Source organism: Eleutherodactylus coqui, chromosome 4, assembly GCF_035609145.1.
Source record: "Eleutherodactylus coqui strain aEleCoq1 chromosome 4, aEleCoq1.hap1, whole genome shotgun sequence".
NCBI classification, from domain to species: Eukaryota; Metazoa; Chordata; class Amphibia; order Anura; family Eleutherodactylidae; genus Eleutherodactylus; species Eleutherodactylus coqui.
Genome location: NC_089840.1, coordinates 251986815 through 252005210, shown reverse-complemented (window position 1 = coordinate 252005210; position 18396 = coordinate 251986815). Strand labels below are relative to the sequence as shown.

The 18396-nt window shown below is 43.3% G+C and overlaps 1 protein-coding gene across 1 annotated transcript in view; it reads right to left on the bottom strand.

Annotated features, from left to right (window-relative positions):
* Positions 1 to 18396, bottom strand: part of ZMAT4 (zinc finger matrin-type 4) — a 400283-nt gene that overhangs the window by 212047 nt on the left and 169840 nt on the right. Inside the window, exon 5 of the mRNA XM_066601689.1 lies at positions 7097 to 7330. Within this exon, the coding sequence (XP_066457786.1) occupies positions 7097 to 7330 (234 nt within the window). The remainder of the gene's footprint in view (positions 1 to 7096; positions 7331 to 18396) is intronic.

Genomic DNA, 18396 nt, shown 5'->3' with positions numbered 1-18396 from the left:
ATCCTGCGCTCTGATTGAACCATTGGCTGGATTCTATTTCTAGTATTTCGGCAGTGAAGGCTCAGAGAACCCCCTTGCGTATCGGTCTGAAAAGTTTTTCGCTGACAAGAAATCCTTCTAGTTGAATGAGCAGCCAAGGAAACGTCCATCGAAATGATTAACTGAGATGTTAGTCTAGTCCGGGATTATCCGTAGTGAAATACAGATATGGGCGAGACAAGAATTGTAGGAGTTGGCAAGCTCAGCATTGCCCATTACTGTCCAAATGAGGGATGAAAAGAGGACTGCGAGAAGTTTGGACACCAAAGAGGCACCAAAATAAGTACATATCAGTAGAATTTAGGCATTTTTTTTACTTTTTTTTCTTTTATCCCACAGGTAAAATTTGACTGCAGTAATTATATTATATTACCCAGTGCTCTTCTTTCTCCCGATTCTGCTGTTGATCTGCCTGTTCCTGGGGCCCCTTTGCAGTGTTCAAAGACAGCCATGATGCTCCTGTCACTGCTTGATGTACACTGCTTTGGAATTGGCCACGTTAGAAGGACTGGCCAATCAGAGCAGCTTATATCGTAGACTACTAGTGCTCAGTGTGCATTGGGTAGTCTAAAAATCACCATGAGCAGAATGCAGAAGGAACTCAGGAACAGGCAGATCGTGGCAGAATGAAAAGAAAAGAGGGCAACAGCTAATACCGTATAACTCCATCCACTTGGGGGGGGTCTCACCACTGAGACAGCCGTTGATCCTGAGAACAGGGGTCCCCTCTTTTCCTCACTGCAAGCTCACTGCACCCCCTGTGGTGATGGAGGAGTGGCGGTCGCACATGCATGGTGATGCTGTATTCAATCTCTTTCTCACTGAGCAGGTACAGTGAGCCCACAGTGAGGAGAGAAGGACATGAGACTCCTATTATTGAAATCGGTGGGGGTCTCATAGGTGAGACCCCCATTGATCAAACTTTTATTACCTATTCTGTGCATAGGTGATAAAATTGATTCTGGTGCAGTACAACCCCTTTAAATCACTTTGTTATACTTTTCTCCTGCACAAGTCAGGGGACGTTCAGTTTCTGCAGAAAACATTAGATTGGGCGTGGAAATCTGTGAATGGTGGCAGTTCGGAACGGTCCTGGCCCACTCCCCCTTCATTGACTAGCGATGATAATTCCTATGCTAAAGCACATGAATGGTCATTGCTGGGATGCCCTGTTGGGCATCTGAGCCCAAAAGATCGTCCAATGTAAATGGGCCTAACACAATTCAGCAGTTTTTCCTGGCCTGTGCCTTTAATGCATTTGCATAGAGCGTAAATAACTAATTTCCAGTAATTTCGGCGGCGGTACCTGCTCATCTGCCTCATTACTTTGGCATTAGAGACTGCAGGAACAGAACGCCTCTATAAAGCAGATACAATAATATCCTTTGACCCCGTCTTGTTAAGTAACACAGCTAAAGCCATCACACGTTGTAGTCTGTGACTGCAGTGACATTGGCCAAGTACAAATAAAGAAAGAGATGATGCCGAAATGCGGGGAGGCGATAAATCAAAGTGGCAGAGTTCAAGCCCCCAAACCTTCCAGCTTTCTAATGTTCAGTTTATTCAAGGGCAAAATCATTGTTTTAACCCAAAGTATATCTCATGTACGGATTCGGCAAAAATGGGTGACGTACTTCAAAATGAATCGGAGGGGGAACACTGTTAGATCTGGAAGTGATTTACAGCATTAAGGCCAAAAGCCGCTCTAAAGTCAGATGCAATTAGTTTCAATGGTGCCAAACTGGAACTACGATGCCCCAACATGACCAGAGGTGATTTCACCTCAATGAACCAATGTAGATGGAGATTTTCATGCTGTGATGGGTATGACTATCATCTAGATTTTATATTGCCCTTTTCTGCTCATCATTTTAACCCAATGCACAAGAAAAAGTCAAATTTCCACTAAAATAGCTGCCTAGATATACACATTAATAGGAAAATGACCCTTAAAGTTAGTTATAATAACCAAACCTCCCCAATGACGTCACTTATTAGTCTGGTCATTGGTGGCAGACTAGCCAAATTTGACTGTCAACCTCGTGGGGTTTTCCCATGCAGCAGGTTGAAGAGTATACAAAGGGGGTCCTGTGAACGGAAACAACTCTTGCTGAAAGGGGTCAGAGGAGGATGTCAAGAATTGTTCTAACAAACAGGTGCTCCACGGTAAAACAAGCTGCTGTTGAATACAACGCTGGTGCTCCAACTAACATATCCAAATGCACAACTTGTCATTAGAGATGAGCGAGCATACTCGCTAAGGGCAATTACTCGAGTGAGCATTGTCCTTAGCGAGTACCTGCCCGCTCGGAAGAAAAGATTCGGGTGCCGGCGAGAGGTGAATTGCGGGAGTGAGCAGTGGGGAGCGGGGGGGTAAGAGAGGGAGAGAGAGATCTCCCCTCCGTTCCCCCCTGCTCTCCCCCGCCGCTCCCCGCCCCCCGCCGGCACCCGAATCGTTTCTTCCGAGTGGGCAAGTACTCGCTAAGGACAATGCTCGCTCGAGTAATTACCCTTAGCGAGTATGCTCGCTCATCTCTACTTATCATTCCTTAGCAAAGTGGGCTATAACTCCTAAAGTTAGTTATAAGAATCAAGCCTCCACAGTGACATCACACACAAGTCCTGGCCCTTTCCCCCCAAAAAAGTCCCATACTCATTGGTTGACATTCCTCTGCGTTCTTCTTCACAGAGCTTTCTAATAAAAAGTGTATGAGACAGTATCCATAAGGGTACCAGGATCTTTGGGTCCGCCAGAAACCAAAAAAGCCTCAGTTACAGTTCTGCTAGGGTTCTGAAGGCCAAAGCAGTTCCAACGCGCCACTAGATGGCGATCTCTAATAAAGCGATCTTTCCTTTTTATGCTTAATATTTTTGGATAAAGCTCATTTTATGTAAATTTCGGAACAAAATCAAATGGAATGAAATAATACTCAAATATTATTGTTCTTTATTTCCCAGCAAAATGAAGCCTGCAAAACGTGATTAGTGCGGCTGCATCCCTTTCCTTCCCTGTCACGGTTAATGATCTCCCATATCGTGTCACCATACACACTTAATAAAGTGCTGCTTCTGCTGAGGATTGAAAATTCTAGCAAAATTGCATTAGATAGCGATGAACAGACAAGATATAGTGGAATCGTCAGAGTTTGATCCGGTATCATTTGTCACCGCGTAACCATGTTGTAATTCAAGGAGGCTACAAATTATACTGCCATTTCAAATGTAATATATTTACTTGGGATGACTAATGCGCTTTATCTGCAGTGCGAGAAAGTGAGTATTATTGGAGATCGTTGGTGACATAAAATATTAAATTCTATTTATTTATATCTTACGACCGTGCCGTCCCGTAAATGGAATGTTCTGTTTCTGGTAAGGTTGTTCTTTGAAAGCTATGACTCATTCTAGGCGAAACATAAAAAGTTTAATGCAGGATTTGATGTGTTACTTTTAACCTTCTGTCTGAAGGTTTCTCTTGTGCTGCACCTATTAAGTGAACCTGACTTCCATTCACAAGCCATCATTGGTCTAAATGAACCATTCAGTGCTCATCATTCACCAGTCTTTGGATTGGAATTGCAATATTCACTGGACCGACAACCCTGCTGGCAAGTGCAGAAAATACCATCATGGTCCATAATGCCTCATGATGGCTTCCCTAAAAAATTCCTAAAAGGGACCTTTCGCAAGTGTGGAATTAGCTTAATACGTCCTGGTGGCATAATTCCACCGGTGTTAAAAGTCTTTAAGTTCTCAGAAAATTCCTAAAAAATTAAGTTCAATTTCTTATCCTACAATGTTGATCTGCATAAAGGCAAAAATCCCAATGAGGCAGATGCAGTGCCGGCCTTAGGTTAGATGGCAACCTATGTGGAATTTACCTTCATAAGGAAAAAACTATATATATTAAAATACTAATGACCACCTGTCTGTATGTGAGTGAGTTACATGCTCCACCCCTGATCACATGACTGTGATGTAATCACAGTTCTTTCATCCCTGTGCAGATTACGGGTGGAGTACATCCCCTACAAACCCACACAGCATTAAGTTGCTATGGAATACTAAGGACCACCTAGCCAGACAGCAGCCGTGTGCTTACAGGACCTGTGATGTTGTCACCATCATGTGATCAGTCACCTGTGTTGGAGGAGTCTGGGGTCACATGACTAGGGAGTGATTAGTGTGTGCAGGACTTTGTTGTGCTACTTGTGATCCCTGTTGTTCCTCCCTGACATCTGTCCGATCTTCCATTTTCGGGTCCCATTTTCGACTGTTCAAGATGGCTGACACAATCTTCAGACCACCTAGTTCTGATAATGTTAGACTACCAATGCGCTATACCTGCTCTCTGATTGGCCAGTGCTATTCACTCGATCATCACTGGCCAATGATAGAGCAGTGCACAGTGTGCAATTAGCTTAATAGAAAGTTGAAGCAGGCTTCTTGGTTAGCCAACAACCGAGACCAAAACAGGTCTGAATTCAATGAATGGCCAAGCGCTGCCTGTGATTGGCTGAGTGCTGTGACCAATCACAGGCAGCACTTAACTGTCATTCAATGAATGGCTGAGTGCTGCTTGTAATTGGCTCAGCGCTCAGCAATCAGATACAGCCCTTTAAAATCCCTGCCTGCTGACACAGGTTCAGAGCGGTGCAGGGCTGGACGCGCCTGAGCCCTGGCAGCTGAGGAGAGGTGAGTATATATTTTTTTTATTTTTAACACAAACTAGGGATGATTTTCAGGGAAGGGCTTATATTTAAAGCCCTTCCCCAAAAATCCCTGCAGGGCTTGCTGGCAGCCCATTGCTTTCAATGGGACTGCAGAAGTGCCGGTCCCATTTCAATGGGAGAACATCGCCATCCTCTGCTACAGCTGTGGCAGCTGTGACAGCTGTAGCAGGGGATTCTTTACTCCCCACATGGAGTCCCCTGGTCACTGAACACTGCGACAGTGCTGTCACAGTGTTCAGGGACTCCCCGGTGGGAAATATTGACATGCACCACAGACCTATGGTGCACGCATGTCCTATGTTTTGCAGATACGTGTGTTTGCATGCCTGTAAAACATGGTCATGTGAACACATCATAGGGATCCAATGGTCCACATTTTTGTGTGCACAATTGTACGCACATAAACACGCTTGTCTGCATCCACCCTAAGTCTGACATATATACAATAAGACAGGATATTTATAAGGGGGCAAATACTTTTCTTAAAGCCCAGTATAAAGAGTAACGGTTCAAGTACAATCTATCAGCATTGACATTAATTACACTGTTGTTTGAGAATATATTTAGAGGTCAAGAACATAAAATGGAACAATATACATATTTTAAAGTTAACAGAATGCATGATTTTAACCCAAAATGGTCCCTAGTAAGTTAGATATATAAAGTCAGACGGATGCATATGCTGAGGGATGAGGGCTGCTCTTACCTCTTTAACATTTTAACAGTCCAACCCCAGGGGCACAACAGTATTATATTGCTTCCGTGCTGCCCTGGTACCAGGGGACCCGCGGCACATGATGGTACTTTAAACTTTAAATACCTCAATATTATCACAACTTTGAATCATATAGGAGGGTGACAGCATGGGCATTAATTATAGATACAGGAATCTAAGTGAACGGCCTCCCCAGACCACTGTTTGCTTTATTTTGTCTAAATGGCTTCTAAATTCAGTGCTTACTATGTCTCTATAGTTTTAGGAGCTTAGCTTTTCTGGTAACACATAGCTCCAAATCCCCTGCATGGACAGAGTTAAAAGAGAACATGTGGACAGCCTGCAGCCACCACTAGGGGGAGCTTACCACATACTATGTAATTATAGAGATCCATGAATATACAGCAAGCAGTCAGCTCCTAAGCTCCTCCTAGTGGTGGTTACAGGCAGCCATTACATTATCTTTTAACCCCTTCACACCCCAGGATGTATCTGTACACTCTACGTGCATGAGGTTTGTATGTAGTGGGATCCAGATTCTTTGACAGCTGATACCTAGCTGCAACAGCAACGATCGCGGCTGTTAATTCCTTAAATGCCAATGTCAATTCTGATGATGAGATCGGGATCTACCGTCTGGGTGTCTTGGCATCTGACGGCCTTCGAAAGGCCAGAGGGCAGCCGTAAACTTCTGCTTACTAAGAAGGGCTTGTAGTCTGTGAATGCCAGCAGAAATGCTTTATGGTGCAATTGATGAAGCAATCAAAAGTTCAAGTCCCCCATGGGGGATAAAAAAAAATCTAAAATAATTTTTAAAAAAACAAAACTAATTTTTTTTAAAAAAGGGTTTTTTATCATTGAAAAAATAAAGTGTTTTAAAAGTAAAAAAAACAAAAACTTTTCTCGTATTTATAATAAAATATCAAAACGAAAAAAATATATATATTTGGTACTAAGTGATATACCGGAGCTGTGATTGGTTGCTTTTGGTAACAAAAATTATAGGGGAAGTCGGTGAGTTTTCTATTTCTAATTCCGCCAGTATCCGTCGCCCGGTGCTGAAGAACGCTCATGCAAAATTTCACTCAAATCAGTCCAGAACTGTGGATTTGTATACGACACAAACAAACAGATTTAGCGTTTTATATATAAGATTACTGCGTCCGTGAAGGTCCTCTATGTTATACATTGTCAGAAAGAAAACACCAGACGAAACTTTTTAGTCCAAGAAAAAATGCAATAAAAGGCAATCAAAACGTCGCATGTACTCCAGAATGTACCAATAGAAAGTCAGTGAATGACATCTGCGAAAACCCAACTCAAAATCAATTTCACTCTGAAGAGAGGAAGGGACCAGGAGAAGAGAACAACCATCGACAAGAATGACATATTATATGCAGACCCAGCAATTATGGTAAGCGTTAAACTAGCCTGAAGACCCAAAGAGAAGACAAGACATCCTGGAGAAACACAATCCATATGACCCCTCTTTATATGGAGGCAACATCAACTTGATGGCACTAACCGGTATTACTATTATGATTCAGTAATGGAAGCCATCACCTCTGACACTATTTAGTTAAACGTGATACACCATGCGCAGACTAACCTTCCAGCGCCTCCGAATCCAAGGTTTCACCAAGTTTTTGTAGAAGCTTTGCCCGTGCTGCGCTCTTTTTGTGCTTTTTCCCTTCATAATGTTGCTGAGCCATCATTGGGTTGTTAAACCAAGCACGACAGAGGTCACAGAATTTCCGAGACTCACTCCTGATATTGATGCTCCATAAGGTGTCTTCTTCTTGGATGGTAACTTCCGTGGGTTCTGGGTTTTCTTGTACGGGTTCTTCAACAGAAAAGAACGCTAGAAGTTAGAGTTAAGATCATTGGTCATACATTGACTTGACATTTCTACAAGCCAAAGTCTGCAATTTTATTACAGCTTAGCTGAGCATAATTAACATCAATTATTTGGTAATGTGTGTAAAATCGATGGCTGAGACTTACAGATGGCGCCTGGTGGTGACTATTGGCAAAAGCAGAATCCGCAGGTCAAACTACTTTATGTATAGTAGTGTCTACTGATTAAAGGAGTTGTATGGCAATTACAAGTTATCCTCTATCCACAGGTTAGAGGGCAACTTGCTGATTGGTGGAACATGGACCAAATGTGGAGCTAATATACACTCGTCTGGAAGCAGCCTTACAGTCCGGAGCTGACTACATGGCCATTACATGTGATTCAAAGAGCTTTCTGCAGGTGACAGCAATGTTACTTCTGCAGCCTGACTCACTGCATAGAAACCTACTGGAGTAAAATAGACTCGATCTTAGACCCCTTACTTTGTACACTTGCATACAGTATATCATTTTCTTATATGACATGCTGCATGCCAGGCGTATGTCTCACTAACGTCTGATACACATCAGCTGGTATTTCCCTCCATTCATCCTGCAAAAGTCTGGCGAGTTCTCTCAAAGAAGATACATTGGCCTGTCTGCAATGGTGCAAGGAGCATCATCATTGAACAATTGAGCAATGGAAGAATGCTCTATGGAGTGAGAAATCCCACTACTCCATCTTCACATCAGACGGACGTACCTGGGTTGTGGTCGAGCCTGGGGAATGCCTTCAACAGTTAAGTATAAAAGAGGTTCCATTATGGTCTAGGGATGATCTATGTGGCATGGTCATAGCCCATTAGTTGCAGGGAATGCGGAGGTACCCTGACATTTTAGACAATAATGTGCTGCTTACGGTGTGGCAATATTCTGGAAATGGTCAGCCATACTTCCAACAAGACAATGTCACAAATCCAACACTGTTTTACTTTGGATTGAGGATTCAGATGTTCCACATTTGGTCTGGCTGCACAGAGTCCTGACCTGAACCTACTGAACATCTTTGGGATGAACTGAAACGTCGGGTCAGGAAATGTGAACAGCATCCATCTTCTTGAGAGAACTTGCTAGGAGTTTACAGGATGAATGGAAAAAAATACCATCTGATGTGTATCAGACGTTAATAGAAAGCGTAGTGGCCAAGTGGGTCTTACAGAACACGTACAGCACACTTGTCCTGTCACACCTGTCTGCATGCCGTCTATGGATGCAGAAGGTGACATCTGTGGGAGAGACCCTTCCTTAAAGGGGTTGTCCCGCGCCGAAATGGGTTTTTTTTTTTTAACCCCCCCCCCCCCCCCCGTTCGGCGCGAGACAACCCCGATGCAGGGGTTAAAAAAACAAACCGGGTAGTACTTACCCGAATCCCGGCGGTCCGGCGTCTTCATACTCACCGGCTGAAGATGGCCGCCGGGATCCTCTCTCTCTGTGGACCGCAGGGCTTCTGTGCGGTCCATTGCCGATTCCAGCCTCCTGATTGGCTGGAATCGGCACGTGACGGGGCGGAGCTACACGGAGCCGGCATTCTGCACGAGTGGCCCCATTGAAGACAGCAGAAGACCCGGACTGCGCAAGCGCGGCTAATTTGGCCATTAGAGGCCGAAAATTAGTCGGCTCCATGGGAACGAGGACGCTAGCAATGGAGCAGGTAAGTATAAAACTTTTGATAACTTCTGTATGGCTCATAATTAATGCACAATGTACATTACAAAGTGCATTAATATGGCCATACAGAAGTGTATAGACCCACTTGCTGCCGCGGGGAAACCCCTTTAAGCCTAGAGCTTAACACTGATGTCAGCTGGTTTTCCATTGGCTGGCAGTCAGGTTTAAATTCAGTGGTGCGGGAAACAAACATACAATTCTCTATGCAAGAGTTGGAGGAGTCCAATAAGTGTGGGTAGGAAAGAGATGTGATAAAAGGGAGTGACTGTGAGCAGTTAGGGAGACTCGGCCAGGTGTGAAAGGAGAGGTTGCAGTTCAGTTGTCGGAGAAGAGGAGTCAGTTACAGCACGTTTGTCACCCAAGGTAGAGTGAGGTGAAAACCCACTCCCTTGGCATCATGCAGCGGAGGAAAAGGAGAACCTTTCTGAGCTCCATCTTCTACAAACAAAGAGTCATAGCTAACCGGTAAAGTCAAAGCCAGGATAAGCATTACAGCCACTTGTCCCTCTGCTTCATAAATCCTTCACTAAAATCTAAATAAATTCTTCATTGAAATCTACCAGTGGGGAAATTGTCTAATTAATCAATCTTCAGGAAAGGAAGTGACAGAGCATTGAAGTCAGAATATCCTCAATTCAATAGTACTGTACTTTATTGTCGTGCTCAATTGCCTGCTTAGTGCTGCATCTCTGTGTATCTGTTACAAGTGCATTTGTAAGAAACTGTGAATTCAACTTGTTGTTGCAAATCCCAAAGTTAGTAAATCTGCGCACTCTCAGATTGCTAAACCATTACTGGACTCAACGCTGTTATTTCTGCAAGATATCACCCTGAGGGTCCAGATAGAGTGTTGACGTCACGTGACAAGGCCTAGGCCCCCAGCCATACGTACAGTGAGGTCTTTGGGATGTTACAAAAGTATGCCACGGAGAGTATCCAATGTCATTAGGGCCAAACTAAGTACTTACATATGGAAATAAATACTATTTTTGATTCTTGCTCAGGCATCCGATTACTTTTGGTCGGATAGTGTACTGTACTAAAAGACCCAAAGCCTAACTAGTTTAGAGAGAGTTAAGATTCATCTATTGTTCGCTGTTGTCAGCTGCGGACAGACTGAATGTCACATTGTGGCATTACCAGCAAAAAATGTTGTGCATTCTATGTCACGTATCTGCAGCATTGAGAAACTCCAGGGACATTTCCATACCAAATATGTGAGTAATATTCGCGGCTTTTTGCCAACTTTTTGCTAATGCTTTTTTAAGTGCTGTACCTATTCTGCAGCCAACTCATTCAATTCTGTGGTGATTTACATAGTACACGGCCTGCTCCCTATTCACAAGGTTAGTACAAAATTCTGCATTTTAACTAATCCTCATAATACGACCATTCGGCGCCTTGATGCGCAGGAAGATACCTGTCACGGCCGTACTACGTGCTGCACTGCAAAGCAGTCAAATCCATCCAGGGGGATGAAATACTTTGTGTGACAACGTGCGTTCGCCAAATCCTTTGACTCTGAAGGAAAACAGGCCAATTGATAGCAGCAGAAAAATATCCGCCTGTAAATACGTCTCGGACATGAGAGCGTTTATCTGTCTGAGAAATTAATGACTCCTTTTTTCCGAAACATTCCTAGATAAATGTGTTATTAACGCACTCGGACCTGGAAATCGTGGAAATCATAGAAATACCTCTCATCTCCAGTTCAGAGATTTCCATTAAGTAAATCTCTTTCATCTGACTCTCGGAGGATAGCCTTGATTATTTATGATTTGATGCCTAGTCGCAGACCAGAATGTGAAGCTGCCAAGAGCGACTCCCGAACACAGTCACAAGCAACTACAGAAAAACTGACGCTTTCTTCTTCCCGGTAGAAAGATGCCCTGATGCGCCCGATACCTTCATGCAGCCGCTCATTTCTTCCTTCGTAGTTCTGCTACTTTTAGTATTAGAATTGTAACGTTAAAGTTCCTCCGGTCATCTGACTAAAACACCGCCGATAAATAGGGTCAGGCACTGGGGAGAAACTTCATACGTGACTGAGGTCCAATCACAACTGGGGAACCCCATTACTCTTTCTCCATCCCAATACCTGAGATAGGGCACAGTCACAGGGTACAGTCGACGTGTATTGTGATATACACCGAGTCTAGATATTCGGGCTTTGCACTTTTTTGAGGGGGGGTATACAAATTACTTAAATTTTTACTTTAACCCCTTCATTTTTCATTTTTCTATTTTTTTTTCTGCCCGACATTCCAAGAGCCGTAACTTTGTTATTTTTCCATTGACAAGACCATCTGAGGGCTTACTTTTTGCGGAACGAGCTGTTTTTTTTTTTTAATGGTAACATTTAATGCACTATATAATGTATGGAAAACATTTTTAAAATTTAAGAGTGGAAACAAAATGCAAACGCACTTTTTTTTTGGGGGGGGGGTTAGTTTTTATAGCGCTTACAGTGCAGTAAAATTGGTATATGAACTTTGCTCTGTGCGGCAGCCTGATTACGATGCTATCAATTTTTTTAAAATGTTTTTTTATATTTTAAAAAAAGTAAATAACATTTTTTCTTAAACAAAAATTACTTCCCATCACCGTATTCTGAGATCCATAGCTTTTCGGCCGATTGGGTGTTTTGGAGGGCTCAACTTTTGCGGGGTGAAGTATAGTTCTTGTTGGTATCATTTTAAGAAACTGTATTTTTGATCACTTTTAATTCAATTTTTTGGGGGAGTCGAAATAACCCAAAAACTCACAATTTTAGCATTCCGTACTTTTTTTTAACCGCCCTCACCATGCAGGATACATATTGTGATATTTTAATAGTTCTGACTTTTATGTACCAAATATGTGGATTTTTTTTACTGTTTACATTTTTATGGTAAAAATAGGCAAAGGTTTTTTTTTGGAACTTTTAATTTAATTTTTTTTACGGTTAAAAAAACTTTAAATCTTTTTTTTTTACCTTTTTTTTAGTTCCCACGGAAGACTTGAACTTGCGATCATTTCAGTATTGCAGTATACAGCAATTTTGACATTGCCTATCAAGCAAGCTCTGCTTTATACCAATCAGGAAGCCACACAGTATGGGCACACAAACTGCTTTGGAATCGACAAAAGTGCCTGACAGGGCTGCATCCTCTCACCCTTCGTGTTTAAGCTATATGCAGAGGTGATCATGTAGAAAATGGATGTAGATGAATTGGAAACAGGGGTGAGAATAAGTGCCAGAAACATCAACAATCTCCGTTATGCGGATGACACAACTCTGCTGATAGCAGAGTAGCTGATACGGCAGATTAAAACTGAAAGTGAAAAAATGGGCCTCTACCTGAATTTAAAGAAGACTAAAATTATGACGACTGCAAAAAATGGCCAAATTCAAATCAAAATCAACAATGAGGTCATAGAATTTGTGCGAGACTTCATCTTCATTGATGCAAAAATAGACCAGGCTGGAGAATCTATGCCAGAGATAAAACGTAGGATAGCATTGGGGCGATGCGCGATGCTAAACATGGACAAAATCCGGAAAAGTAGGGCTATCAGTATAGCAACTAAACGCAGGATAGTGCAAACCACCGTTTTCCCCATAGCCAGGTATGGGTGTGAAAGCTGGACTGTGAAAAAAGCTGATAGAAGGAGGATTGATGCGTTGGAGCCGTGGTGCTGCTGAAATAGATGGCACTTTAGACACATTGTAACATCTGCCATTCGCATATTAAATTTCCAAGAGGAGCATTGCATGGCCTATAAATCTCCTAATATTTACTTGGTGCTCTCCTCATAGAATCCTAGAATGGTAGAGTTGGAAGGGACTTCCAGGGTCATCGGGTCCAACCCCCTGCTCAGTGCAGGATCACTAAGTCATCCCAGACAGATATTTGTCCAGCCTTTGTTTAAACACTTCCAATGAAGGAAAACTCACCACCTCCCCTGGCAACATGTTCCACTCATTGATCATCCTCACTGTCAGAATGGTTTTTCAATATCTAACCTATGTCTCCTCTCTTTCAGCTTCATTCCGTTGCTTCTATTATTTCCTTCTGCAAATGAGAATAGGGCTGATCCCTCTGCACTGAGACAGCCCTTCAGATATTTGTAGACCGCTATTAAGTTTCCTCTCAGACTTGTTTTTTGCAAGCTAAACATTCCCAGATCCTTTAACCGTAAGGACATGATTTGCAGACCGCTTACCATCTTGGTAACTCTTCTCTGAACTTGCTCCAGTTTGTCTATGTCTTTTAAAATGGGGTGCCGAGAACTGGACACAGTATTCCAGATGAGGTCTGACTAAGGAAGAGTAGAGGGGGATAATGACCTCACATAATCTAGACTCTATGCTTCTCTTAAAGGGGTTGTCCCGCGAAACAAAGTGGGTCTATACACTTCTGTATGGCCATATTAATGCACTTTGTAATGTACATTGTGCATTAATTATGAGCCATACAGAAGTTATCAGAAATTTTTCACTTACCTGTTCCGTTGCTAGCGTTCTCGTTTCCATGGAGCCGTCTAATTTTCAGCGTCTAATCGCCAGATTAGACGCGCTTGCGCAGTCCGGGTCTTCTTCTTTTCTCAATGGGGCCGCTCGTGCCGGAGAGCGACTCCTTGTAGCTCCGCCCCGTCACGTGCCAATTCCAGCCAATCAGGAGGCTGGAATCGGCAATGGACTGCACAGAAGCCCTGCGGTCCACCGAGGGAGAAGATCACGGCGGCCATCTTCAGCAGGTAAGTAAGAAGTCACCGGAGCGCGGGGATTCAGGTAAGCGCTGTCCGGTGTTCTTGTTTAACCCCTGCATCGGGGTTGTCTCGCGCCGAACGGGGGGGCTGTTGAAAAAAAAAAAACCCCGTTTCGGCGCGGGACAACCCCTTTAATACATCCCAGAATTGTGTTTGCCTTTTTTGCTGCTGCATCACACTGTTGACTCATGTTCAGAGAGAGAGAAACAGTACCTCTCCTAATAAATATTAGGTTAAACCTGTATACACAGATGCAATTTTTTTTTTCAGTCCTAAAGAATCGGTTTTGATTTTTCATGCGATTTCATGTGTTTTTGTGATTTATGTGCGTTTTTTATGCATGTAAAGACAAATTTATGAATGTAAAGGTTCCACACTTCCTGACTCTCTATTTTCAAGGTCACCATGGTTACAGGCCTTGAGAACAGATTGCAATCGCATCAAATGAGTGCAATTTGTTTTTTCAAATGCACCCATAGACTTGAACGGGCGATTTTAGCATGAAAATCGAAACAAAATAGGCCACCTTGCGATTTTTTTTCTTGTTTGAACTATCCGTTCAATTAAAAATTGCACATGTGAATATTACCATTTAAATGATATGCTTTATTTTTGTCTGATTTTTTCGGATAGGAAGTCGATTGGGTAAAACATTTGTGTGGATATACCCTAACCCATATATTATAAGGGTATGGCAGATTTTGGCTAATCCATAACAGAAATATGTGGCTTTCTGCCTCCGTCGTAGAGAAGAAATACACATGTAAAAATGTGACACGTATTCCGCAATGGAAACATACCCTGAGAGTAAATGTCTACTTGGAGGATGCTAAAAAAAAAAAAACCTTTGCAAGTCAGATCAGGAAATATGGGTAATCAAAAATTCCATCATATAGACCCTGTATCTGTGTAACACCAACAGTAAAACTCAATGTTGTTTCATGAGCCATAGCTCTCTTACATCGTTACCGAAGTCATCTTTTACAACGCGGAGCAGTCCCGATAGGGGAGATTGATGGCTGGTGTGGTCAGTTTTAGGGATGTGGGCCACTTGATATATTGAATGCGGTGTACAGCTGTCAACTATAAGGCTGCAAATATCTTAAATTATATATCTGGAGTATTTAGGCTGCTCGTATAACTGGGCATACGTTACATGGTCTCAGCTGGCAATATAACAGACTCCAGGTCCAGCAGCGTATAAATCAGCGAAACTGCTCTCTTGTGAGGCCGAAGTAGACACTACTTGCTGTTTAGCTAAGACTGAAAACAAAGAAGCAACACTTGTGTCCGAATGGCGGAAGCTTTAGCAAGAAGTCAATCAATTTTCAAAAATGTATTTCCTATAGATACATCAGTGCCCGTATTTATTCTATTTAACATATTTATATAGCACATACTTATTCTGCATCACTGTACATCACTTGGGGCTCATAGTCTAAGTTAACCTATTAGGAGCACCCAGAAGAAACCCACACAAACTCCATGAAGAGGTTGTCCTTGGTGGGATTTGAACTCATGACCCCAGTGTTGTAAGACAACAGTGCTAACCACTGGATAACAATACTGCCCATAGTTTCCAAAAGTGTTGTATGTACATTGAAAGGAAGAGTGTGTTGAGAATGGCTGTTTCCAAGGACATAGAAACTGATCATAATGGACTTGCCCAATTTACTAGATTTAGATGGAGTTGGTTCAGTCTTTGCCCCATGTTGTGTCATGACCCCCAAGGTGGCTGCTGTTATACTCTGATTAATAATTACCCAGAGAGGGCAAGTAAGCTCCAACATCACCTTTATGCTGACAACACCCAGCTATATACCTCTTCCCGTGACATCTCTGCACCTTTTCTCCAAAACATCTCTGACTGTCTGTCCGCTGTGTCTAACACCATGTCCTCCCTTTCTCTCAAACTTAACCTCTCAAAAACTGAGTGTCTCGTTTTTCCACCATCCACCAGCTGACCTCCCCCCAACATCTCCATATCAGTAGCTGGCACTACTATATTCCCCAGTCAGCACGCCCGCTGCCTTGGGGTCACATTGGATTCAGACCTCTCCTTTACCCTCCGCATCTGATCTCTGGGCGGAACCTGCCACCTGCACCTCATGAACATTGCAAAAATCCAGCCATTCCTCACCACAGGCACGCTAAAGACTCTCGTTGTCGCCCTCATCAATTCCTGATTTGACTACTGCAACTCGCTGGTCATCGGCCTTCCCTGCACCAGACTCTCCCCTCTCCAATCCATACTAAATGCGGCAGCTAGACCCATCTTCCCATCCAGCTGCTTCTCAGACGCCTCTGCATTATGCCAGTCGCTGCACTGGCTGTCCATACACTATAGAACTCAATTCAAACTCATCACCCTCACCCATAATGCTCTCCACGGCGCCGGACCACCCTACATCACTTACCTCCAGCCCATATATAACCCATCCAGCATGCTCTGCTCTGCCAACACAGTCAGACTAAACACCCCTCCCATATGTACCTCACACGCTCGCCTCCACAACTTTTCTAAAGCAGCACCCATCCTCTGGAATACTCTACCCTAAGACATCCGGACAATCCCTGACGCGCGGAACTTCAGAGACGCCTTAAAGATGCATCTCTTCAAAGAAGCATACCAACTCTCCTAATTTAGTTCCCGCCCTCAATTGATGTCCTCCTGTACACTCCCTGACCACATCTCCTGTACCACCCCACCCTGCCCTGATTGGCTCACCCATTCATCAAAGCGCTGCAGAATAAGTTGGTGCTACACAAATAAAGATTATTATTATAAGCTTCCTAATGCCTATAGCTGTAGAGAGGGAATAGTTAGCTGCAGGTATCATCTCTCCTCATATTTTCTGGTCAGACCCATTAGTTGGTATCTCGGTATAGTTACCGTTATTCTCTCTTGATACTAAGACTTTATCCTAGGTGGGGGCTCTGATAAATCTAATCTACATGCCCATTCTTCCATTCAGCAAAGGTTCTAGGTCTTCTTGCCCCACACAGGTTAGCGCCAAAGTCTGTTGTGGGAGGATTAGTGTTCAGACCAACCAAACCAGGTTATGAGTGCCTTCAAAGAGCTCAGTAAAAGAGCACAACTTGCAGCCCAGGAGCTACATTAGTCGGCCAAGCCACCGCCCTAAAAAGACTCATTTGCAGGTTTAAAGCCCATTACGGAGGTCAGTAAAAAGGCGTATTGCCGTCAGTAAGGGGTTAAGGTTGTACCGTACATGAACGCACAAAGCATACAGTAAAGGCATTTGCATATCACTTTTGAAAGTTCCCCGAATGTTCCTTCTCAGAGCTTGCCTCGTATGATCTTTCTGTATTTATATGGCTACGGTACATTCCCACTACTCTGTCCCAGAAGCCGGAGCATGTCTGCAGCGAGCGCGGCCTAGTCATTGTTCGGGATCTCTCTTAATCAGATTTGATTTCACTTGGTCGGCTGCCATTCTGCATCAGCCTCAGACTACAAAAGGTAATCAAATGTGAAGTTACATTCTGCCCTTCCTAAGGAAACACTAGAAAAAGCCCTCTGCAGCCTTCGGGGATTTACACTGTCACTTTGATTTGTTTCGTCGGAGCAGATGAGGCCACCCTGGAACAATTTCACAATCCAGGCCGGGCAAACCCTGTGTGATGAGGTTAGTCCTACATGCAATGTCATGGATCAGTTACAGCTGAGAATAGCGCCAAGTTACACGGGAGTCTACATGATTACGTAGAGCAGGAGGGTCTTCACAGTGCCCTCCGCTCACATCCCTGAAGCAACATCTTCTACATATAGAGTGACTGGCATAGCAATAAGGATGCAGAGACTGGGCACATTGTTCTGAGGAAGGGTGGGCAACCATCTCCCCTGCAGGCGAACAGTAGTCAGCTTGTGCAAAGATACAATGATGGAAAGATGTGGAAGACAGGATTTATTATCTGGCACAATGCATTGTGGTATCCTTGGGCTCCTTTTCACAGCCCAATCCGGGTCAAGTCACGAGCACCAATCAGTGATGTTGGCACCCATTTTCCTGGCCTTCACACAGGCCAATTCAGATAGTATGGGGGTATATAAATCGTTCATATGATTATTCATCCTCCATACAGCATGTCAATTCCACCATGCATTTTGAGCAGATTTTTTTTTGTAGCGTGTGGATGAAATTTGTTTTACGCCTCCATGCCTCAGGACGTATATATGCATCCTCGGTGCATGTGCGTTGTGTGGAGTGGGACTGGGAGGAGAGCCTGATACATACATCGCCAATGATTAATTGCTCTGTGCAAGAGAACCCTAAAATGATTTTCTGTGCCGTAGTTTATTTGCCCCTACAATAGCTTTTCAATGGATTTTGTTATGTTAAGGTTACAATAACTTCTTAATGGCTTAAGGGAAACGAACTTGTCACATAAAGTTATTGCAAGCAAGTTAAACTTGGCTACACCTATCTCCTATCAATCTTCACTAATTGGACACCTTAATAAAAGTAGCATTTATTTCCATATGTTAATACTTAGTGGGACTCTTTTGGCCCTAATGACATTAAATACATTCCATGGCATACTTTCCACTGGCCTGATACTCTTCAGCTGGTG